Here is a 24,378-nt window from a genome sequence, read left to right as displayed (position 1 = left end):
GTGTACTGGACTGCACTACATTGTAAAAGTTTTTTAATGCTTCCTAATACGGTGCTCGGTGTGTATTCAAATTCAGAAAACTTTATTCAGATTCAGAAAACTGTATTTGTCCCAAGGAGCAATCCAAAACTGGAAAACAACGCACTTTTAAAGAAACAAACATTAAAAAAACAGAACAAACATGGCCGTATGAATAAAATGAATATCCCAAAATTGTCAAACTACTCTGTTGAACTGAAAATAGTTGGTTTCCAGCATAAAATGTGAATAGAATCAGTCATTTAAACCATAAATTGAAGTGAAAATAACACAACGACACCATATTCATTCATTCTTTCATTCATTCATCTCCTGTTACCACTTATTCCTGTGGAGCCTATCCAGGCTGTCATCAGGCGAGAGACAGGGTACACCCTGGACAGATCGGCAGTCCATTGCAGGGCTAACACAGAGAGACAGACAACCATTCACATCTACAGCCAATTTAGAATCACCAATGAACCTAATGAGCATGTCTTTGGACAGTGGGAGGAAGCCGGAGTACCCGGAGAGAACCCACGCAGACGCAGGGAGAACATGCAAACTCCACACATAAAGGCCCAGTCGGTCCATGGATTCAAACCCGGGACCTTCTCGCTGTGAGGCATCAGTGCTAACCACCTCGCCACTGTGCTGCCACCCTTTCTGGAAGTTGTCGAATGCAAAAAAAACAAACAGGAAACACTTTGTGGAACATCCCATAGCTAATTAGGTCAGAAAAAAAGCAGCTTCTTAGTCCCATTAAAACAAAGTCATACAGATACAGATGTGTCGCCACCTGTCGTTTTGCCTGAAACAAATATTAGGCTAATAAAAGTCCATCCTATAAAGCTGCCACTGCATTGAGAGGCTCCTCCGTGTTAAAACTTTTATTATTACTGGAAATAACATTTAAGTTGGAGAACATTTTGTGTTACATACTGTATATATATGACACAGTCAGACAGTGTCAACCATTCAACCTTACCTCTTAGAGAGGAAAATGAACCCAAGAGTCTGTTAAGCTTTTAATGAAGAGCTCAGGCGGCAAGAACAAAAGCTTTAAGTGTTGATGGCACTTAAAGAATCTGAAGCGAGGAAGAAAAGAGAGTGTGTGTGTGTGTGTCTGCCGATGATCCATCTCCGCTATGACAAAGGCAGACGGGGTCACAGAGGGAGGGGGAAACTGTATATGAATGACCCCTCCACCCACAAACTCCTGTCGTTAGTCACACTCTCCCTCCCTCTCTGAATCTATTTCTCTCTCTCTCTCTCTCTCCGTATATTCTCGGTTTACTCTTCCACGTTACCACAGTAACACGCGGTCTTCACTTCAGAGCGTCGGACAGCTGAGAAAATGAAGAAGCTGTCGGGCTGTCTGAGCTGCGGATCGGGCCTGATTTCACACATGCAAACGCACACACACGCACACACACGCCTGCTGCAATAACAACCGTCAAATGAGTTCTCCACCTCTCCCTCCGCCCTCTTCCCTTCTCCTTCCAGGACTAGCTTCTTAAGTGTTTGGGGACAGTTTTTATTTTTTTTTAATGTCTGATTACACTCAAACACTTAAACTCTCTCAAGAGGCTGTGGTCTTTAAAGTTCGGAGTCTAACAATGCTTTTGGAAAGCAAACGACTGTGTGTCCTTGTGTGTGTGCGCCAGTAGAAGTTGAAAATAACGCTCCGTATGAACTCCGTGCCCTCCGTCATTGTTTGCACTGCCTGAGTGTTATGAGGAGTGGAGTGGTTTATTGACAATAAGCGTTTTCCTCATTCTTCTCCTTCCCTCTTTCTCTCTCCCTCACTGTCTTTCCACATGCCATGGAGATGAATGCCCCTCCGTACGTAGTCATAGTGACCAATACAGCCCCGTGTCCCCGATCCCCATCTTGGCAACAACCTCGCAAACTCTCAAACCATCAATTCTGGATGTGGATGAGGGCAGTTCTGGAGAGTGTTTATCTCCGTGTAGGGCCTCGACTATTTACTGCTTCCTAATAGCTTGTTGATGCTCTTGAAAAGGAGGAAGGCCTGCTGGGAAATCGCTGAGTGGGAAGGTGGTGGTGGGGGGGGGGGGGGTATTTACAATAAACATGCATCTCCAAAATGCGTTTCCAGATCCGATCTCAGTTTTGCGCTCTGTGTGCAAATAAACCCCGACATCTTCCAGGGCACAGCGGGTATCGTAATGGCTGATGTTTACTCAGATGTAACTCAGATTATAACGCCAACCCTGGAAGTTTCTATACGCACCGTAATCTACGGTCATGAAGGCCCAGACCGCCTCCAAATGAGGTCAGAGGTCGGATCTCTCAAATGCGTAAATCTCAGTCTGTCCCGGGTGCGTTCACACCTGTTATTTACACGATCGGATCGCCCAGATTGGATCTTAATGCGCGGTGTGAACCTGTGGGAATGCAAAAAGTACTGACTGAAAATAAACAATGAGTTGATTTAGAAAGATATGTCTAAATGTTGTCAATGAATCCTTTAAAAGTTTGCTTAAAATATATGGGAATGCATTTCTTGGTAGTTTTGGAACAAGAACGCAGAGTTTTCTGGATGCAATGCTAATTTTTGTCTAATTTTTTCTTCGCAATTGTCAATAGCATCATCTCCATTTGGATCACTAGCTTCAAGCATTGTCTACATGCATTGCAGCCGATACAGCAATTGTAACCCCCGGTATTTTTCCAGTCGATATCCTGCAGGGAGCGGGCAGGGAAGGGGGGGGGGGGGGGGCATCAGATAAGACTGCAGGTTTCTGTCATCAACGGGTCGTGCTCGGCTGAACTAAGGAGTTTAGACGCTCCCCGTGCGTGTTTGCCAAGCTGGAGGCGCTCATTATGGACGGTCCTTGCATCTGTGTGTGTGTGAGGGGTTGAAGGTGGCCGAGAGAGAGGGGAGTGGCAGGTGAACAGATTCAGAGTGGAGGTTTAGGGGCTTCGTGGGTCAGCGGATCCGCAGGCCATTAGGGAGAGGGGTCGTGCTTCTCGGGGTCTTGTCTCTATATGTGTGTGTGTGAGAGCGAGAGAGAGAAAGGGTAGTGCAGGGGGTCTGTATTATTGTATTGGTGAGGAGTAGGAAGAAGAAGAGGGGGGTGGTGGTGTTTGTAGGACCCCATGCTGCTGGGACCAGACCTTGTCTTTAAAGAGGGACGACAAATAGTCAACACATTTGCTTTTAGTGCACGAGACTGAGGCTCCATTGTCTCACGTGTGTCAGCCTGATGGGAAACATGACCCGAGCTGAATTATAACTTCTTTGTGAAGCTATATACCTGGGTAATCTAGGTTTACTCTTGCTCTCACTGGAGTTCTTAACAAAGACGATAAAACGAGGAGAACAATTGTCTTGCAGAGGTGCGGGTGGAGACAAATGGGTTAGGGCTGCGTGTTAAATCTAAACGCTCAAGATGAGTTTTTGATAGCATAAAGCTGGGACGGTGTTTCTCTTGGCTGCATGTAAGAAAAAAACAATATGTGTTTCTTTTACTCTTGCACAGACTGAGCGTAAAAGATAAATGTCCGCCGGGAAGTGTTGGAAATTAAGCACGGACCCGACAAGAAAGAGGCCGTGTAAACAAACGACATCAGCGAAATAAAAAAGGGATTTGATGAATCCAAATCGCAGAAGTTCACGTGAATCTCGGCTTAACTCCCGTTTCAGCCTTTTAACCCCTCTGATCATCGCTTTATTTATATCTAAGGCTTTCTTTTATTCACGCAGAGCCCCCTGCTTGGCTTCTTGAGCTAAAGCAACATTAAAAGGGATATTCCAGCCTTTTCATACTGCGAGAGATTAAAAATTCAAAGCAGCAGGAGCAGACTTTGACTTTAATCTCCTGCATGAGTCAAGCTGCAGAAAAAATAAATACAAAATGCTTCAAAAACAATCCTATAATTACCGTATCGTCTTTAATTGGACCCTCCCCAGCTCCTAAACGTCCCACACCTCCAGATTTTGGCTCAAGCGTAGTGTTAACGATTTTAATCGAAGACAAATTAGCTCCCATATCTTCAGAAGACGTGCTGGAACCTCTGACTGTGACTAAAACTTTAGAGATTAAATTCAAAAAATGACGGACTGTCTCTTTAAACTGATGCAACAAGACACTGGAGTGGCATGGTTTAAATGCATAAAAGACCAAGTTTAAGATCTGTCCTCCAAAGTAACGTGCGGTTTAGGCTTCTGCGCCAATTTGATATGTAGCTGACGTGCACCTCCGCAGAAATGCTTTAGTATTTCTGGCTGCTGCAATTTTTGAACTGATTGTCTTGGATCAATAAAGATGGAACACATCGAGGAAAGTTCAACTGAGGAGTAGGGAATAACCGAAAATGCACTTTCGGGCCATTTTCGGATGAAAATTTGCTGTGGTTGTTGCTTGCACGTGTTGTTTTGGCAATAAAAGTCAACAAAAATTTTGTCCGATAACCAAAAATGCACTTTCGGGCCATTTTCGGCCGAAAAATTATCGCTGAAACAACACGGCCGAAACAGGATGTCGTGATGAACAACCGCAGCAATTTTCAGCCCGAAAGTGCATTTTTGGTTTTCGGACAAAAATTTTCGGACTTTTATCGCCGAAACAACACGTGCAAGCAACAACCGCAGCTAATTTTTCGGCGCATCCCTGCAGGGGAGGTTTGGAGATGCAAACATTTGTACGACTCGTCTTCGGCGAAATTCCGACGAATGTTTCAGTCGCCATTGTTGAAAGTGAAGCAGGAAGTGGAAACAAAAATGAACCCGACGAGCAAAAAGGACAGCGCCGACTAGCAAAGAGCACGGACTAGGGCTTGGGTGGCGTTTTTACCGAGTGAGCCAGACTGATGAGCACACAAGTATAAATGACTCACACCAGTGTAGGCTATGTACGTAGGTTACGGCATCTATGTGCTGCAGATGCATAAACTGCACTTAAGAAAGTTTCCTGCATCGTATCGCCATCAGTTTTGCTTCATTTTCAGGTATCCCCAGTACAAACAGGTGTAAACTTCTGCCTTTAAGTGTAATTCACACAACATATGCACCATTTTCCCCCATTCTTCCACGCCTGACGCGTTGTGTGCGCGTTCTGTTCGGCCTTTCTCTAATCTGGGACACAATGAGCAGTGCGGTGTCTCGCAGCGGACCGGGAGCTTTTGTCCGAGCCGGCTCGCGGGCCTATTGATCAGCCGCCGACCCCCTCCTCTCCTCCTTGTAAAAGCGTTCGCATGTGTGTGATCTCTGGAGCCGTGCGCTAACAGCAGCAGTCCGGCCGCCCCGCTGAGCGCGCAGGAGATGGGGCAAGCGCAGAAAACAAAAAAAATCCCGGACCACGCTTAAAAGTTTGATTTGAGGGGTGGAAGAAAATGTGGAAGGAGAGGGCGAAGTGAAGCAGGGGAAAGATAAAAGAAGGAGAGGAAAGAGGAGAGGAGGCACTTAATGTGGAGCTCCTTGTAATTTGCTGCGGGGAGAGAGAGAGGGAGGAGGAGGAGTCAGGGGGAGGGGAATACCCAGCAGGGAGGGAGCAGGAGAGAGCAGAGGCCATTCACTCTGACACACACACACAAACACACACATGAACGCTTATAGTTGCCACAGGAGAGAGAGAGAGAGAGAGGGAGGGAGTGAGGCAGCCAGACTGAGGAGATCCTCAGCAAAGTGAAGTGAGAGAAAGAAAAGAAAAGAAAGAAAGAACATCAGCCAGAGGAGTGTGTTGAGGAGAAAACACAGCCTCAGAGAGAGAGTGTGTGTGTGTGCGTCTCGGAGGAGCCGACTGCACGTTAGCTCCCGGGAGAAAGCAATCACAATGACTGGGAGAATCTGGGAACTCTGAAGGGAAATTTTTTATTTATTCTTTTTCAAGCTTTGCCGGGAATATTGCTTGGAATACTCTGGATATGTTACCCTCTCTGGAAAACTCTTCATAACTCTCATTTGACTTACATTTGTGTTGAAGGGGAGCCAAGCCACAATGCCTACCGGTAAGCACTTTAAGTTTTTTCCCCCTCTTAAGTATATACAGAGATGTTTCCCAGCACTTCCAAATTACAGACAGTAAGTTTTTCTTCCCAGAGGTGATTTTGATTCTGTGATGTGGATTTGCTGTCAAAGTCGGTGCATGTCTTCACATCTCTTCAAAGGAAAATATCCGTTGTAGGATAATATCCGGCTTTTGGGTTTCAAGTTTGGTGAAAGAAACCCCATCCTAAAAAAAAAAGTTGTTTTTCAAATGGTCAGACGGCGACATTTAAACCGAGATGTGCTTTTTTCCCTCTGATCGTTCGGTTGTTTATCTTGCGTGCTATTTACTCCTCAGCTGACAGCGCTGCGTGAGGCGTCTTCGCAGCGTCCGTCTCTTCTGCTTGTTTTCTCCGACCCCCTCCCCTCCCCTCCCTCCTCGGCGTTGAATGGGACTTGTTTGCTTTCTCGCGGTTAAATTGCTGGTGATGCTGAGATGATGGTGCACGCAGCTCCTCGGCAGCTGTTTTCACAGTCCCGTTCTGTTCTAAACTTTGCTTTGCTGGTGGTTGCATGTGTAATCTGGGGCGACGAATGCGTGTGCTGCAGAAAACTTGTAGAAATCTGTAGGATGGGACTTCATCGCATCCTCCTGACTGTGTTTTTCTTACGTCTGCGGCCCATTTTGAGTAATATAAAAGTAAAGAAACTGTTTTCTATCTCCTCATACCTCTTAAAGCCCACATGTGTCAGTATCCTCTTGCTTTGCTGGGTGTAGGTTTGACTGAGGGTTGAGATGCCATTCTGCAGCCTGTGACCCAAATTAGAGCCTTGAGGGCAGCAGTTGGGGGGTGGCTACAAATGGGGATAGAGACGAGAAGGAGGGAGGGAGGGAGGGGGAGGTAATTACTGTTTAGTGCAAACTCTTTGGTTTAGAGGTGCGGGAGACAATGGACCCCTCCGTCGTCGTCCTCCTCCTCCTCCTCTCACCCTTCTCGTCCAGTCCCCAGGGAGGACATCTGCCCCCCATCGCGTGCAAGAAGCCGCAGCCACATAGAAGCAGGATGGGTGAAGGGGTGATGGGCAGATCCCTTTGGGGCCATCTAAACAAAATCAATATCTGTTTTTATTTTTTTTTTTAATCTTCACTTTCGTTCGTGCGTGCGTGTAGCTCGTAGGAACTTTTACAGGAAGAGCGGCTGGGATGGAGTTCAGTGGTGAGGTGTTATTTATTTTTTTTCCCGCTGGTCTGAAGTCCATTCAGGTCAGAGAATGAGGCCAGTATGTCGCACTCAGAGGGAGGCCAAGGGTGTGTGCAGCTGGGGTCGCACGGGTGTCCCAAGGGTGGGAGCGAGACCGCGTGCGCTCCCGAAAATAGGGACGGTTTGCGGGCGGTTGCGCTTCCCACAGCTACACGCCGGGGCTGTCGGCTCGAACTATGCAGCGCATTCCTCACTAATGTCCGCGCGGTGTCAATGCCCGGCGAAGAGAGCTGTCCCAGAGACGCGGCTGCGACTCGCGTAAGCTTGGGAGATGAGGGGCGTCGATCTGCGCGCTTGATATGTGTGAACAGAGCCGCCGCATGCGGTGGCAGTTGTTGAATCAATTAAACGGTTTTATTTTACAGCGTTTTTCACACGATGAAAGCCATTTGCAATTAGCCCGCCAGCTGTTTGTGTTTGCTTTCACCCCGTTTTGCTCGGGAATCGGTGAAGTCACACTTTAAGTTTAGTCTTTCCCAGTCATGACGTGCGGGATTACGCTTGCGCGCCAAGATATTAAAGAAGGAATGCGCTTTTTCTCTCTAACCTCTCCTCGCTTTTCTTCATCCGTCCTCCGAAACATCTGTATTGTACAATATCCCTCCCGGCCGCCGCAGCTGTTTGAAGGTCCAGCGGTAAGTTGTACTTTCGGAAAGCCCCGCCCCGCGTTTCCAGTCTCATCCTTAGCTTCTCTCCGCCTGCCCCACCTCTGCCCCCTCTCTTCTCCTCCACGTTTGTTTGGCTGCGGCGTGAAATCCAGAGTGACACTTTAAGGTCCTTAGCGTCAGTTGGGATCAAGGCTACGTCTCTATCGGAAACGGGGACTGACCGCGAGTGGACGCGACGGAAGACGGTCAGGACTTTAAACGCCGCAGGAGACAAAAAAAAAGGTTGAGGGCAAGCGTAGGTGCTGAGAGAATCTGGTAGACTGGCTTGAGAAATCTGGAGGGTTAAAGTGTTACAAAAGGCAGAATTCAAAATGAGACGGAGCGAGTGGGAAATGGAAGAGAGAAAAAGCAAGGGAGTGGGTGGTGTTCGACCCTTGGCCTCTCTTCTCATCTCTTCTTCCTACTTTCATTCCTCTGGGATTTCTCCTCCTCATTCCTCAGTCTTTCGCAGTCACACATGTCCCTTAGCGAAGACAATGAAGAATTGGTTGCAAGTCACAGGAGGCTTTCCGTAAAAAAAAAACAAAAAGAAAACAATGTGTTCTACTTTTCGTCACTCTCATCAAAGAAATCACTCTCTGGATTCAGTTACATCTTCTGTCTCTTTGGGTGACGGGGGGATTGCGTAGCTGGCAACGAGGGCTGCGTGGAATTGAACCCGGTTGCCATCTGGTATCCCGTTTCAAACAAGAACACACACAGACAAAATTTGATTTGATCACTTTTGAGCTGTATGAAATATTTGGTAAAGACCCGTCTCTGTCCTTTTTCACGATTCTTGTTTTTTTGTTTCAACTCGTTACCCTCTAAACTATTCAGTGTTTTGCAAAAGATGGTATCAGTTTCCGTCTCAGACAAGTTCGTCAGTGGGCAGCAGTTGAAGGCTGATTATATCGAGCAGCCGTGAATGTTTAAAACATTAAATTGAATGTGTAAACGAGTATATAGTTGCTTTAAATGTGTGTTGAATTCAGTGATGGCTGCGCAATCTTAGTTATTTAGCCCCTAAAGGCGTAGTTGTTCTCTTTTCTTTGGGATACTGCTTCCGTTTTTATGTCTTGCCAACAAATAATTTCCTCATACCACTCCTTTTACGGCTTGTTCCAGTTCCCTCAGATTCGCAGATCTTCCATTATGTTTTAATTCGCTGAAATACCACCCAAATATTTGCCGTCACGAAACAATTAAAGCAACTCAAAATAGTGAGAACGCCACCGACGATACCGATGACACAGGAGGAGGACAGTTGTGATATCCCTCTTAAATGCGCCGGGGCAGGGCTGCATTCACTCGGAGCCTTGAATGTGAATAACAAGTGATACGAACACATGCGCTCCGAATGCAAATATGAGCCCCGGTGGTCTGCAGCCGCATGCTTGCCTACGGGCTGGTCAATGTGTATTTTTACATAGTAAAGTATATGCTTGGAGAGGCATAGTCTGAGCCCGTAGGAATGTCCCGCGGAGCTGCGCATGCACACGGCGCAACTCGTATTATGAGTTTTGAGCGTGTAATGGGAAGAAAATAAGAATGACAGGAAGGGATGAAGAGAATGGCCGGAATAAAGACAGTGGCAGGAGTGACATTAATGGAAAAAGGAGTGAGCAAGAAAGTGGAAGCAGGAAAGATTTTGATAGACATGGAGACTGTTTCTTTTGTGATTGGTAATGTGGTGACCACTTGCAGGTTTTGCAACCTTTGGGTGTTAGTTTTGCGCATGGCAAACTACAATACTCCACAGTGTGATTGCTAAGCTAACTTAACACTCTTTGATTCTACCTCAAAGATACGCAATGTCAAGTTTTCATTTAGTCAACAGCAAGAATCGGTACTTAAAATCTGTACTGGTTACTCCTCTTCATACTTCCCCTAAAGCGTTCCTTCTCATCCACAACAGCTACGCCTTCAAAATTCAGCAGAATCTAATATAAGCTCAGAGAGTCAGCTAAACCAAGTCTGTATTTTCCAAAAAGACAGCCTTTTCAGAATGACATAAGTCCCGGGGATACTCTCTGGAAGTCGCGCGCTGGCTTCCTCTCTGGAACCACCACGCTACACTCTTGTCGGTTTATTACTCCTGTTCAAACCCAGTGATTAGGGACACCACTCAACTTAAAATAAACACCAGGAATTGTTTTTGCAGCTCTGCTCTATCCGACATCTGGTCGTGACCTAAAATATTCTGTTCTTCTTGTAAATGCGTACATGGCATGCACACGTGCCCCACTACAAAGCCCTCGCAGAGTGTTTTTTGTTGTGTTTGAGCTACTCGTGAGGACCGCCAGGGCCGTAAAAGAGGAAAGGGTGCTCACAGCTGTTTGCTGACCACTCCTGAACAAAGGGCACTTCAGGTGACCATAAAGCATGTGACTGAAGTGGACCAGTTAAGTGTAGCATGAGCTATTAAACTTGACGACTGGTAGTGAGGCTTGTTGGACTGACGTCAGTGGAGCAAAATCTAGGTTGTCACGTGTTTTGTGCGTGGTACGGTAGCAGTCCGGTAAAATAATTTTCTTTATGAGGAAAAGGGACTTACTGCTACTTGTTGAAACGTCTGTAACTCATTTATGTTTTCATTCTACACCGCAACAACCACAACAACCGCAACAACCACAATCTTGTGACGATACAATGTTCTGCTGAGAAACTTTTGGACCTGGCATTCGTCCTGACCAGGCCTCCAAATTCACTAGATCCCAAACTGATCAAGTATCTGTGGGATGATCCACAGAGGCCTCTCCCCTCAACCCACAGGACCCAAAGACCCCCACTAAGGAGGGCAGGACACCCTCAGAAGGTCCATGTCCATTCTCTGATGAGTCACAACTGTTTTGGAGGCACAAGGGAGACCTACACAATATTAGGAAGGTGGCATCCATTTACTGGGTGTTCACACTCCTACGCTTCCATGGTAACTAGGGACAATTCACCTCCTACAGAAGATTAATGTTATACACAGCCACAAGCACCAGAGCATGATTTGTCCATCGTTTTGTAGCTGACAGTTGGTCGCTAGTGGGCGGTCCAGGATCTGGTTGCCTAAGTAACCCTTGAATGTTTCCTACCCAAATGTTTTTGAGTACATAAACATACTGCAAGTGTATGGATGGAGTTAGCACCTGTATAACAGTTTCTCTGCTCCGTCCCATTTCACCCGATGGTCCAACTCTGTTATCAGTGTGGTGAATTTGGTGGTAGGAACCAAAGTTGTGGACAGTGTTACCCTGTGGCAGGCGTCACAAAGTTAATCAACTGTATCAGTGGTTCCCATTGGTCATTGCTTCAGTTGCTTCACTGCAATTGCATTGACATTAGTTCAGCCTGGTCCCATTCATCCCTCTTCAGGTCACCATATTTTATTTTGCCAGTCATCGCTAAAACTCTCTGAATTTCATCACCGTTCCATGGTGTCTTGTGGCCACATCGCAGGGATCTTCCTGTGTGTGGGCCCCAACCCTCCCTCCATTTAGAAGAATGCTGCTGGACAGTATTTTTAATTTCAGTTTCTACCCACATATAGATTTTGTAACCCGTTTTCACCCTTCTTTAATAATCAAAAACAAACCAAATACATTCCTGACTGTTGTTGATCTCCAAATGACGCGGATGTGTTGCTTTCACTTAACCGCTGCGTTCTTCTGAGGAATAGGTGGAACTCTGTCCCATGTGACTCAGTGTTTTGCATGTGTTTTCCACTTTCTGTTCGTGGTGGACGCTGTGTGCCTTCCAGACGGGCCCTGACGTTCACGATATTAAACTTCCCTGAAGCGCCCCAACTCTTTTTGTCTTTTTCAAGTTAAATGAAAGCCAGAGATTGAAGCCAGGTTGCTCAGACGCTCACTGATTCACTATTCACTGCCTCTCTCGCTCTTGCTCTATCTCTCTTTCTCTGGCAGAGAACCACAGCCCTTGCACACTATCCTAATCCTCAAATGGACACACACACACACATGCACAAACACACACACACACACACACACACAGGAGGAGAAACAGTCCCAACCTGCATGCTTAGGACCATAATTAAAGATCATTTACAAGGATCAAGTTGAACATAATCTGGACAGGAGGTAAGCCTCCCCATCTTTGCTCTCTCTCTCTCTCTCTCTCTCTCTCTCTCTCTCTCTCTCTCTCTCTCTCTCTCTCTCTCTCTCTCTCTCTCTCTCTCTTTGTGTGTGTGTCTGTGTGTTGAGGAAGGGGTGCTGGTGTGTGTGTGTGAGAGAGAAAAGAGCTAGTTCACCCAGGAAACGGACAGGGTGTGCCCCAAACATGAAGCTGGAAGGTGGGAAGGAGGGGCTAGGCAAACACAAGATGGGGCAATCTCTCTGTGATGTTTGGGTTTCGCTGCAAGCATGGCTTCTCTGTATTTGCTCTCCTTGTATGTTTGTGTGTGTGTTTGTGCAGTTTGCACGTGCATGCACCCTGCCTGGCCTCAACGTAGCTGCAATAGCTGGTGGGACGGCCATAAAGCTGTTAGCGTGGTTGGATTTATCTTTGGAGTAGTAAGCGTAATGCTTTTTTAGATATACACGCATTACCTGCTGTGATAAGAGGCGATGTTTCACACACTTGTCAAAGGGCAACGACAACGATCGGTTAACTATTAATGTCATGATTTGATACAACCCTTTGTGCATTGTGTACAGTGCCCGGTTTATCAACATGCCAAGGCGGTCGGTTTGTGTGTGTGTGTTGTTTTTGCCCGGTAGTTCTTTCTGCTTTCTGATCTTTAATTGTGGAAAAAAAAAAAAAAAATGTGGGTCAGGTCTGGATTTGCAAACATTTGGATGGACACACACACACACACACACACACACACACACAAACACGCACGGTGAATCAGTTCCAAACTTGTCCAAAGCAAAATACAGTTTCGTGCCATTTTGCTTTTTGGACGCTCCAGTTCCTTCCTGCTTTTCTTGGCATGGCAGTGGAGCAAAATTAAAAGAAGAGAAAGCTCTGACGATCGGACTCTCCCTTCATTGTTGCTCTTTCTGAGAAATGGATTTCTAAACGCTTGAGTTTTCTTATGAGGGAGCGTGGTAACAAGGAATAGGCCTCACTTTATATTCCTCTGAAAAAACATGGTTCAGTGAGGCGTGACAGATTTTGGGACATTCGGGAAGCTCTAAATAAATAGTGTACATTACATAATGGAAAATGTGCACGGGATTATTTGCAAAAATCTGCGTCTTTCTCAACCTGACAGAGCTTTTATGCCTCCTTCTTGGCTCCATATGCCAATTGTCTCGGTCGACCTGCATACTTGCCTCTCTCTCGCAAACTTATTTCCAGACTAAGACGCAGCTGTTTTCATCTAAAAAAGCTCAGATAAACCGACTGTACGCTGGAAGAATAGCGGCACCAAACAGCAGACAGATAAGTTAATGAAGGGCAGGTGAAAGACAGAAAGTGAAAGACCCAGATATTTTCGGGGAGCTATTTGAGACCAAAGGTGAGCTGGAAAGCTGAAAAGAGAGAAAATATTGGACGTTAGGGGATCGGGCTCTGATGCCTTCAAGCCGAACCCATGACTGACTAAATTACAACGCATTAACTTAATGTCCACCTTCACCGTGAACGCAGACCTTTCAGAAAACGTTCCACTTAGGAGGTTGGGAAGACCGCAAGAGGTGGCCGTTCATGTTGACTCTTCTCATGAACATGGTAAACACGGTCGCACTGGAAGGCAGGCAACCCTAACCCTAGCACTCTGTTTACTGGATATTGCTTTCCTTTTCATGTATTTCTCATAAGTGAGCTTTGGAAGTGATGATATGTGTATTTTGTAGGCTTTGAACTAAGCTAGGCTAGCAATTAGCCTAATACTAATGCTAATTGTTTACTAATTGCAGCTGTATACTTACGCAAACCTTGGTCGAAACCTCAGACCATAAAGGACGTAAAAGACGAAGGCACAGTCTCAGTTTCTTGACCTGGCATCGATGCAGTAATGGCTGCCAGAGCCTCACCTCTAATCTTCTCATCACAGGCCAGTCTAACTAGCGTTCTCACCGTAGCAAAAAGACCTCCAAGGTGCCTGTTTGAAAGGCGAGAGAGTGGATGTGTACCTGGATTCTTTGAGCTTGTTCTCAGTGTCGCGTTTCATGTTTTTGAACCCGAGCCTGTGATCTCTTGATGCTTTGAAGTGAGACGGGTTTAGCTGCTGCTGCTGGCAGCGAGAGGCACACCGTCCTATAGGCCACTGGATATCGGTGTTGCCACAACATGGCAGCTGCCGGTTCACCGGTGCACCTAGCTTTGATGATAAAGACTGGTGTCGAGCTCCCGTCGTGCCCGGAATGAGGCTCTCTCGTGTTGTCCGTCCCGTGCACCGTCACTGGGTCTATTCACCCTCTGCTGTTTGCAATGAAAGCCCCTCTGTGAGGCGGGAGCTTGGAAAATGTTGAGGGAAACTTGGAAGGATTCTATCTGATACGCTGCATGTGTGGTTTTACTTCAGCTGGCTTGACTGCGCGGCTTAGGGAGCTGGTAATCGTATCTTAACGGATCTCTCCACATATACAAGGGTGAGAGCCAGTTCGGCATGGGCTGGACGCCAGATAGAGCCTTGTAGGTGCACACCGACACAAATGGGACAGTCTTCCTTGGAAATAGGGCCTTCATTCATAATTGAGTGGAGTGGAGTGGAGTGGAGTGGAGCGCTCTCGACATAACACTGTTAATCTTGTCATCAGTCCCTTTGTATTGTTGCCGAAACGTCCACAAACACATTCATCATTCACGCAAATAACTTGGAATTCAAATGTTTTTTTTTGTTCCTTGTTTTTGTTGTGGAAGTTTTCTCACATGATTTCCTTTCTTTGGGTGGGACCGAGCACAAATCTTCTCAGCAGGCTAGTGGTCCTCGTATGACGGGGTGGTCAGTCAGACTGTGGTCAGCGGGAATGTCGGGAATTGGGATGCTAAACAGATAGAGACTGTACAGATCTGAAAGTGGCATTGTAAGTGTCAGAAGCTACACACAGGGAGTCTTTTTAGCACTCGGTTTGAAATGGGGAACCGCAGAGTCAGTGCCTGACAGATGTGTGAATTTAATTTGAATTTTAACAGCTCTGGGTGACGTTTTCCCCCAGTTAAAAAAAATCCTTATTTCTAGCATTACCTTTTGAGAGAGTGTTATAAAACTTAATACACGTAATATATGTAATTCCGCTCTGGCTACTTTCTGTCTATTTTAAATTTTGGATCCTTTTTCTTTCGCATTCATCTTCAAGGAAGTTACCTCTGCTCTTTTACTTTCAGTCTTGCCCATTTAATAAACGACGTCAATGCGTTGCAGGGATTACGAAACGTCTCATAGGCAAGTGTGTTATTTTGGGCTGTGCTCATAAACCAGTAAAACAGACCAGTGCATTTTACGTGCTGTGCCAGATTTTATTGCAAAGATAGAAGCGGGAAAGAAGCCCAAAGAAGATTCTTACGAAGGTCGATTATGTAAGAGAAACACGGAGGCAGCAACGTCACCGCGACAGACGTATATCGTGCGTGCAATCTCTTCTTTGGAAACTAGCGCCACAATGGTGTTGACACGCATCAAAACGGTGTATTTAAAAATTCAGCAGGTTTTTGTTTGGTTACAGTCCAGTGACAATAACATATGGAGCTACGCCAGTGTGGGTGTGTTGTTCCGGATTAGTTAAATCCAGTTTTAAGCCGTTATACACAGCGAGACATTATACAGCGGTTTATGTGAGATGTACCCGGATTGTACAACTTTGTAAGGGGGTCGCTTGCCAACAAGTAGTAGCTTTCCATGTCATGTCAGTGCTTCCAAACTAAACACTAAGTCAACCCAGTGCTACATGGTAATTTCTGCACGGCCATGGCCAACCCACTGTCAATGAACTGCATCAAAACTTGAGCTATGAACATTATTTTTTACTAGACTCCGTGGAGCCCTCTGCAGCTTTCCAAGCCAGAGGTTTCTCTATAATTAATGAGGAAACCGCTGTGTGTATGTGTTTTAATGCTACTGTTAATCAACTGGAAGTTAAACTTGAAGAAATACAGCTGGAATTTGAACACCACTGTGAAATTAAATGGATTAATGAGAATCTCTTCCTTTGTTTTGTCTTTCTAGATGATTATAGCTACCTGCCTGATGCGCTGCCTCCTCTTCCTGAAGTCCCGGACTCCGGCTCGGCCCTGAGCTCCGTTGACATCCCAGCCCGCTGCCTCCGCAACCCGGCCTTCCGCCACGCCTCCTCGCGCTACTGCTCCGCTCTCAGCATGGACTCCTCGCCGGACAGCGCCGAAAGGCCCATCAGCTACAGCTCCACCTCTTCCTCGGCCTCCTCCCGGGACAGCCACTGCTCGCTGGGCAGCCGCTCCACCCTCGTCGCCGCCCCTCACTGTAACCCCGCGGCCTCAGACCGGGACTCCGGGGCGATCCGGTTGGAGCTCGTCCCCGCCAGGCAGCTGGGGGAGGAAGACGACAGAAGCGAAGCGGGGACGGACACGGGGAGGGGGCAAGGGAGACAGGGCGGCGGCGGGCAGACAGCGACGGAACACTCAGAGCCCGAGCTGAGCCCCGAGGGAGGAGAGCGGACGGGTCAGGTGCAGGGGCCCAGGACGTACGTGGACCGGGTGGTGCAGGAGATACTGGACACGGAAAGAACTTACGTGCAGGACTTGCGCAGCATTGTAGAGGTAAGGAACGAAAAAAAAAATAATCCACAATAAAACAGCTCAGCGACTGAACGCAACATGTGTAGGAAATTAGGAGCAGAAGGATCCGACATATGGGCAGGACCTCAGGCACGTTTGGCAGAACATCAAATGCGGAGAGAGGCCTTGAAGAAATTCACACTGGAGCAATATCCAAATGTGGCTTCTCAGGTTTCAGCCAGGACATGTGTGTAAAATTAAACTGTGTGAAGATCAATAATGTTGATGACAAAAGTATTATCATCAGAGTCTGAAATATGGCGTGATTTGATTGGTATTACAGACTCGAGGTAGAGAAAGTTTCTATTATGTTACTTGCAGCTAGACAGTTTAGCATAGTGGTTCCCTAAATAGGGGTCTGGGCCCCTGAAGGGTCACAAGATAAATCCTAAATAAACCCTAAGTTATGTCCTGAGATGACCTTAGATGAGACGAGACGACCCCGCTGAATTAATCTAAATCTATTAATAATCTCCCGACCCCCCAGGTTGGAAACTTCGGTTCAGCAGATTGAGGCGTAAACTGAAATAGGACCACATAGTTTCAAACCTTTCAGATGTCTTATCTGACCTCGGCCCTTTCAGGAGGAATCCAGGGCTTTAAATCACCAGATAACACACTTCCTTTAGGTCTTGTGTGGTTTTTCTCACACACGTGACGCACGCTGCTCGTTGCCTGCTGGGAAACTTTAATACAATAAGGTCACCTGCGCTCGCGGGTGGGGTTTCGGCCGAGTTACACGACACCAGTGCCTTTGTGTCGCATTTACAGGCACACACACATACTGCATGCGCACACACACACACACTCAGGCAAATTCAGTCTTTTTGTGTGGCCGGCTTTGAACCGCGAGGATACACACTGCCTCCAGCCAGTGATTCGGTGGCTTTGTTAAGGATTGGGTGTAGTGGTTTGTATCAAAGGTTGCTCTCCTTTCTCTCTCTCCCTCCCCCCCTTCTTTTTCCTCTATTCAACCCTCTTTCTAATTCTTTGGGAAACTTAAAATTCATTGTGCGGACACATTCGCTTTCTGTTGCACGGTTGCGCCCCGCAGTTGCATTTAAAAACGGCGGCGGTGTGAAGTCGCAAAAAGCTGGGAATCGCTATATTTGCAAACGCGCTGGAGCTTCGCCCGCCTTTCCCCGCATCCTCCGTCTTTACAGTTTTTCCTCCCACACTCTGGGCTGTCAGTTCACGGGCCAACGTGTGTATTTAGTCTCGGCTATTTGTGAGTCTTGAGGCAGCAGAACAGAGACGAGATGAACGGGAGAAGGTTTTTGTTGCGCGGTTTTGGCTTGTCACCCCCTGATCGATGTCCCGCCATGTCCTCCTTCCTCGCCTCCCTCCATCGGGACGCAGAGGTGGAGAAATGGCGCGGGGAGCGCAAAGTAGGGGGAGAAGGGATTTAGCTCTGAGATAACAGAGTCCAAAGTGGGTTAAGAAAACAATGAACAGAGCCTAGGAGCTGCACTTAATAACCCTGCGCTGCTTCTGCTCTGCGGACCACCTATCGCTATTAGCGGATCAGACCACCCAGCCCTGGGCGACCGCGCTCGCATGGCAAGACAGCTAATTCTTCACTAGCACTTTGGGAACGACACATGCATTTAGCCTTTCTTCGCCCTTTTAATGGCGGTTCCAGTGAGTGCATCAAGGATGGATTGCGCCGATTGTGTCTGCGTGAATAGGGCTTTTAGCGTGACCGTTTGTGCGGAGTGCAGCTAAAAGTACAGCTGGTGGACAGCACGGGCTTTTTCGACCCATCTATTATCGGCACTGTCCTGCATCCACTGTTTCAACAATCCCTCCGCCCGTGCTGCTTCCTGCAAAGGGAAGAGGGCGTGACAGCCTCAGCACAAATATTTACCCAGACTCCCCTGGGCTCACCTGTGTTTCATCTGTCAGCAGCAGCGCGGTGGTGTTTTCTCACCGTGCAGGGCTTTGTTCCACATCCTGCAGACCGGTGAAGATGTTGCGTGCATTTTCTTTAACGCGCAGGACACCGAGCCACCGTAGATCCCCCCCCCGCGTGAACTTTAGTGTTTATTGTTTCTGCGCGACCACCCCCACTCTGCTCGATCAGTGTGTGCGTAATGAACCCCCTGTCCCTCATCCAGAAAACAAACATCCAAAGCTCTGATCTTGCCTTTCAGTTTTTCCACTCGCAGAAACTTGGAACGCACGGCCAGGAATTTGGAAACGATCTGAAAACATCACTCGGGCTGCAGAAGTCCTCCAGATTTGCCTGTTTGCGGTCAGCGTTGTCTGGAGGAAACGCTTCCCACTGCTTGAGGGCTGTGTTTGGAGTGAGCGTGCTTGAGGAGGTTAATGGTTAACGCAAGACGGTATCAAGTTTGTACATGTCACGTCTGACGCTCGGCAGGGAGTGAACCTTCAGGTGTGTGCGTCTGCCCGTTGTTGAGCTCAGCGAGGAATTGGATGAGCGCGTTGAGTGAACGGGTCGAGCCAGGTCAGGTCTTTGACCCCGCGGCTAATAAAGCGTCGCCTTACATATTACCGCAGATAGTCGACAAAATCTAAACACGACCTCCTGACGTGACCTCTGACATAGCCGGCCAACCGGCCCGATAGCATCACGTCCATTCTTTCAAGTCCACAAACCAAGATGTTGCCTCACACCTCAGCCGTTTAAACTCTTTACTTCCAATTCAGCGAACTCTGATCCCGATCTTAACTGGGATAATTTTTTTTGTTTCCATCCCTTTGCCTGACCAAACATAGTGCGCTGTTCCCATTTCAGCTTTTAAACATGAGTAATAATGCGTAAATACAAAAAGCAGAACCAGAAACCGAAGCAGCAGACTGGAAATTAAGCAGACAGAGCAAAGGGAGTAAACATCCTCCTCCTCCTCCTCCTCCTCCTCCTTCTCTTCGGTTTCTCAAAAAAAGTGTTGTGTGCTGAAATGATAAGTGGGTGTGTTTGTGCACGAGGGCAGCCTGGTACTTTTCTCTGTGTTGTAACGTCATAACTGCCCGGTTTCAGTCTGCGGTCGGTTTCTGTCCCGTATGCACTCATGATTTTAACACGCATGGCCGCGATCATTTGTGTGCGTTCGCTGTTTTTCCTAACGTGGAACTGTGTTTTGAGTTGGCAACTTTATAGTAGCCCGCGGGAACAGATGATATCAGAGATGAACTCTTTGGTGACTTTGACAGACAAGGAGGAGAAGCCGTGACTCTCCCTTAACCCTGAATGTTTTCCATCAGTCAGCAAAGGTTCATTACCGATCAGTTTCCTGATTGCATCTTTTATAGGCCGAAAAAAACATGTTATATATACATTAATCTGTCACTGCTTCTCCCAGCTACTGGTCCATCTGTCTTTCTCTCTCTCTCTCTCTACCTTGTACTTTCTGTCTTCAGGGCACACAGAGATCTGAGTCTGGCGTTTAATCTCAGGCGTATGAGCATCACTCATCGCTAACGGCCACGATTGGAGCCGGTGATAACAGCTAAATCTTCCTGACTAGACATTTTACATGTTTTTCTACAAGTTAGACCCGTCTTTCCAAGCAACAACGCCCGTTTACGGCGAACCCAACGACTTGCGTTATCCCCCTGATCGAGCTGTTTACACAAAACAACAAAGCAGGGATCTGCTCTTTAGTTGAATAAATGGGAAGGGCTCCGCGTTATTTGGTTTTTCTTTCTGGGTAATTACTCTTCCATGTTGATGCTCACCGGGTTGGTTTCCAATGTGGTCTTTGGTTTTTGTCTAGACGTAAAAAGTTCTGATTTGATTAACACGTCTAGTTTTTCGCCGCAACTCTTAAAGGAAACGTTCTGACCAAAGTGTGCCAGGGGTTGGTGCCTGTTGACGGTTCCTTCTAAAATCTCACTCCTTCTCTTTGCAGGACTACCTGGAGTGCATCAGTAACCAGTCCCGACTGGCCTTGAGCTCTGAGGACAAAGGCTCGCTATTCGGCAACATTCAGGACATCTACCACTTTAACAGGTACAGATGAGTAGATGATGTTATTTACTTCTACAATGTTCAATACAATGTTCTGCTGGGAAACCTTTGGACCTGGCGTTCATGTGGATGTTACGTAGACATGTAGCACCCACCTAGACCAGACCAGGCACCCAGACACCATAGCAAGGTGTTGACCTGGCCTCCAAATTCACTAGATACCAAACTGATCCAGTATCTGTGGGATGATCCACAGAGGCCCCTCCCCTCAAAGGCCCAGACACCACAGGACACCCTCAGAAGGCCCATGTCCATTCTCTGATGAGTCACGACTGTTTTGGAGACACAAGGGAGACCTACACAATATTAGGATGTGGTCATAATGTTACGCCTGATCGGTGTATGTCAGCCACTGATTTCACATCCCCAAAGTTGGGATTAGTCCAACCTGGTACCTGCCCAGTTTCGCGTTGCCAAAGGGTTTCTCCCCCAACATCTAGTCACTTCCTGTGTTTTCGCCCTGTTTCACTTGCACAATACAGACTCGGCCTATCTTGACAAAACAAAGATTTCCTGATGGTTCATTCGCGGATTATTGGTGCAGTGATGCAATGAGAAAGCACACAGTCCTTGGTGTAACTTAACAACCCGACTACTGTATGAGGCCTCTTCGTTTAAATTCCTGCCAAGTCTCAGTTGAAGGGCTGTTGTCTTTTGCCACACAAATGACGATCTTACCCCGCTGAGTATCTGTTAGGGTACATCGGGGCGGGGATTAACGCGAGAATCAACTTGGACTTGGTCTGTTTCACATAAATACACAGACAGACTCTCGGCTCCCTCCCAGGCTCCGCAAACAGCCGACGCTGAAACTAGTCTGAGCCACCTGTTGATTTCAGGGAAGGGCGTTGTTGCGGCGGTCAGGTGTGTGTGTGTGTGTAATCAGTCACTGTCTGCATGTTTGCCTCCACCAGCGCCGCTCCAAACTATGTGCTTGTGTGTGTGTGTGTGTGTGTGTGTGTGTGAGAGAGAGAGAGATCTCTGCATCCAGACTCGATGGCCGGTTCAGCATCAGCCATGGTGGTCTGGAGACACAAACATTCTCTCCCACCTATTCATTTCTCAGCTGCCGCACACAGACAAGCTGGCCAGTAAAAAGGAAGCATAAAAGCGGTGCGTAGCGGTCACAATGACCTCATGCTTTAGCCGCGAAACAATAACTCTTTTTTTCCAATGGCGCGCACTTAACACGCGCGCACAGATGCACACACGGGAGCCGGCTGCTTGAATTCATGGAAGTTTCTTATTTGTTCAGCTTCAAGTGCCCTAAGACCTAAATTTCTCCTTCCCCAGGGCGACTCGTACTCCTAATAAAACTCACTGCACTTGTGTGGAACAATGAATCATGGGGGAGTAAATTATATATTATATTATTCTCACTGATCGCCGATATCTGTGTTTGTTCCAGGGACCTTCTTCACGATCTAGAAAAGTGCAACGCAGATCCCGTGGCCATCGCAGAGTGCTTCGTATCAAAGGTAAAGACGGTCTCGCCCTTTGTTTCCCTTCAGTAGCAGTGGAAATTAACTAAATAAATTAGTTTTATGTTACATTTCTGAATGAAATATTCAACTTTTTATTCCACTCCATTCATCTAACAGCTTTAGTTGCTCAGTTTTCATATTAGGACGTTAAATAAGACATTACATGAGAGAATGCTAAATGCTAACAGGTGGTTTGACCTTTTAATGCAAAATAAAACCAAACTAAAGTGTTCGGTTCTAAATTTTCAGATGGTTTTATCCAAATAAATGTCGATGCACAAATATTGTAGGTGCAAATAGTCAATACTTCTCAAAAAAAAAGCAAAGATTATTCTTCTGGAAGTAAAAATAATTTTGTTCCTAGCTCAGTTGGAGTTTAAATTTGCAATTTGTGCATTGTCGTGTCGGTTCTTCTTCTCCTCCTCCTCCTCCTCCTCCTCCTCCTCCTCTGTCTTCATCTTTGCTTATATGCCCTCTCCTCCTCTGCTTGTTGAAACCTGTCCATACAGCTGGTTTGGACTTATGCGAAAGCGCACAAACACATGCATGGATTAGAAAACGAGAAACAGGAAATCTTGATGTCTTTTTCTTTTTAAAGATGAGACGAACACCTTTCAATGAGTGTATTAAGTTTACTCTGATTATTTCGTTGGTGGAACACAGAGCAGGGCAGGGAGGAACAACAACTCCAGAGGAATTTTAAGCGTCGTCCAAATATGTAATCACCTTTTTTTTTTTTTTTTTTACTGGAAGGGAGATAATAGCAGTGCTTCATCGCGCAAAAACTAGACTCAGCAACTCTTCTCAAAGTATCTGTTTGCTTCAGCCTCTATCCTGCTCCTGCCCTTCGCCCGTCCGTGACACACAAAGCGATTGCACGTCCGTGTCCCATGATAATGCGCCGAATTCCGGCACTTCCTCTGAAACGCTTTACATTCCCTCCCTGCCCCACTGCAATTACACCCAATACCGCAGAGCAACTGTCTGACCATGTACACTCAAGTCGCAGCGTCATAGACTCCCTAAATAAAGCAGCTGTTGTTGTTGGGATGATCTGGTTTTTACGGCCGCCCACAGCAGCACTCTGCATAATTAACTGAGATCCATAAACAAACCAGTGTGATGACATCTCGTAACCAAACTGATTAATGTACAAAAACACGAGTCGCGTGAAAAAGGGAGTCATTGGTTTTTGGTTTTATTTGATATTTTGATTTTCGGTTAATAGGCCGTGGCGTGTCTTATCTAAGCGGTTTTCTGCAGCTGGTGCAGTATTGATCATGAAAACAAGCAAAGCATCCCCGTGGTATTCACTCTGGTTTGGCCCGAGGTTAAATTCAGCTGAACGCGAGGCTCCGCCTGTGCAAATCGCATCCTGACTGGAGATTGATTGCTCTGATAACTTCTCTCTTATGAAACTCGTGCTCGTGCTGCAGCAGTCCATTAAAACCATTAAGAGTATTCACTTTTTTTTTTATTGTGAGTTTTTTCCACTAGTAGTGCTAGTAACACACATCTGTGCCACGCTTCGTGCAAAAGTCCCTTTTAATGGCATTCTTCTGACTCGTGGTTAAAACATTCATCATTGTGAAGTTAAGATGATCAGCTGCAAACAAGCTGCATGCATGAACGTAGCCAAAACATTAGGTACACTGGTGGAAACTGTGACAGTCCTGCACTAGGCTTTTCTGTGTGGAGTTTGCATGTTCTCCCTGTGTCTGCGTGGGTTCTCTCCAGGTACTCCAGCTTCCTCCCACCGTCCAAAGACATGCTGGTTAGGTTAGTTGGTGATTCTAAATTGGCCGTAGGTGTGCATGTGAGTGTGAATGGCTGTCTGTATCTCTGTGTTAGCCCTGCCATAGACTGGCGACCTGTCCAGGGCCTGAGCAGCCTGTCACTGACTATGGCGTCGTGCAGAGGGTGGAGGACATTGTTCATAACGGACTGGATTTTGCTCAAGGCCCTTTCTTCTGCCACTGATGTCTGGGGCTCCTGCTCTACCACTACCACAGAGCCCGGCCTTCTGTATCAGTTTGTCCGGCCACGAGGTTCCCTTCGTCTCAGTGCTGCATCCCCAGCACACCGCAGCGCAGAAGAGGGCACTGGTAATGATAGATCATGGTAGAACATGTCCAGCAGCTTCCGGGCTGCTATTAAACAACCTTAGCCTCCTGAGGACATAGAGATGGCTCTGACTTGTTTTGTGTACCGAGTCTATGTTAGCCGTTAGTGGTGCCGTTAAACCGGATTGAATCAAACATGAAAGTCTTTCTGTCATTTAGCCTAGCCCACTGATTAAAGCTGGGAG

At 46.9% G+C, this 24,378-nt stretch overlaps 1 protein-coding gene across 1 annotated transcript in view; it reads left to right on the top strand.

The window, feature by feature from the left end:
* The first annotated feature begins 5,579 nt into the window (after positions 1-5,579).
* The window catches only part of LOC311499312 (pleckstrin homology domain-containing family G member 1), a 32,927-nt gene continuing 14,128 nt past the window's right edge, over positions 5,580-24,378 (top strand). The window contains exons 1-4 of the mRNA XM_084560256.1: positions 5,580-5,994; positions 16,006-16,574; positions 20,468-20,568; positions 21,995-22,064. Of these exons, the coding sequence (XP_084416382.1) occupies positions 5,985-5,994; positions 16,006-16,574; positions 20,468-20,568; positions 21,995-22,064 (750 nt within the window). The 5' untranslated portion in view covers positions 5,580-5,984. The remainder of the gene's footprint in view (positions 5,995-16,005; positions 16,575-20,467; positions 20,569-21,994; positions 22,065-24,378) is intronic.

This window comes from Chelon labrosus (genome assembly GCF_963514085.1).
Source record: "Chelon labrosus genome assembly, chromosome: 14".
NCBI classification, from domain to species: Eukaryota; Metazoa; Chordata; class Actinopteri; order Mugiliformes; family Mugilidae; genus Chelon; species Chelon labrosus.
The sequence above is the reverse complement of the archived record's forward strand: the minus strand, read 5'-3'. Positions and strand labels throughout refer to the sequence as shown.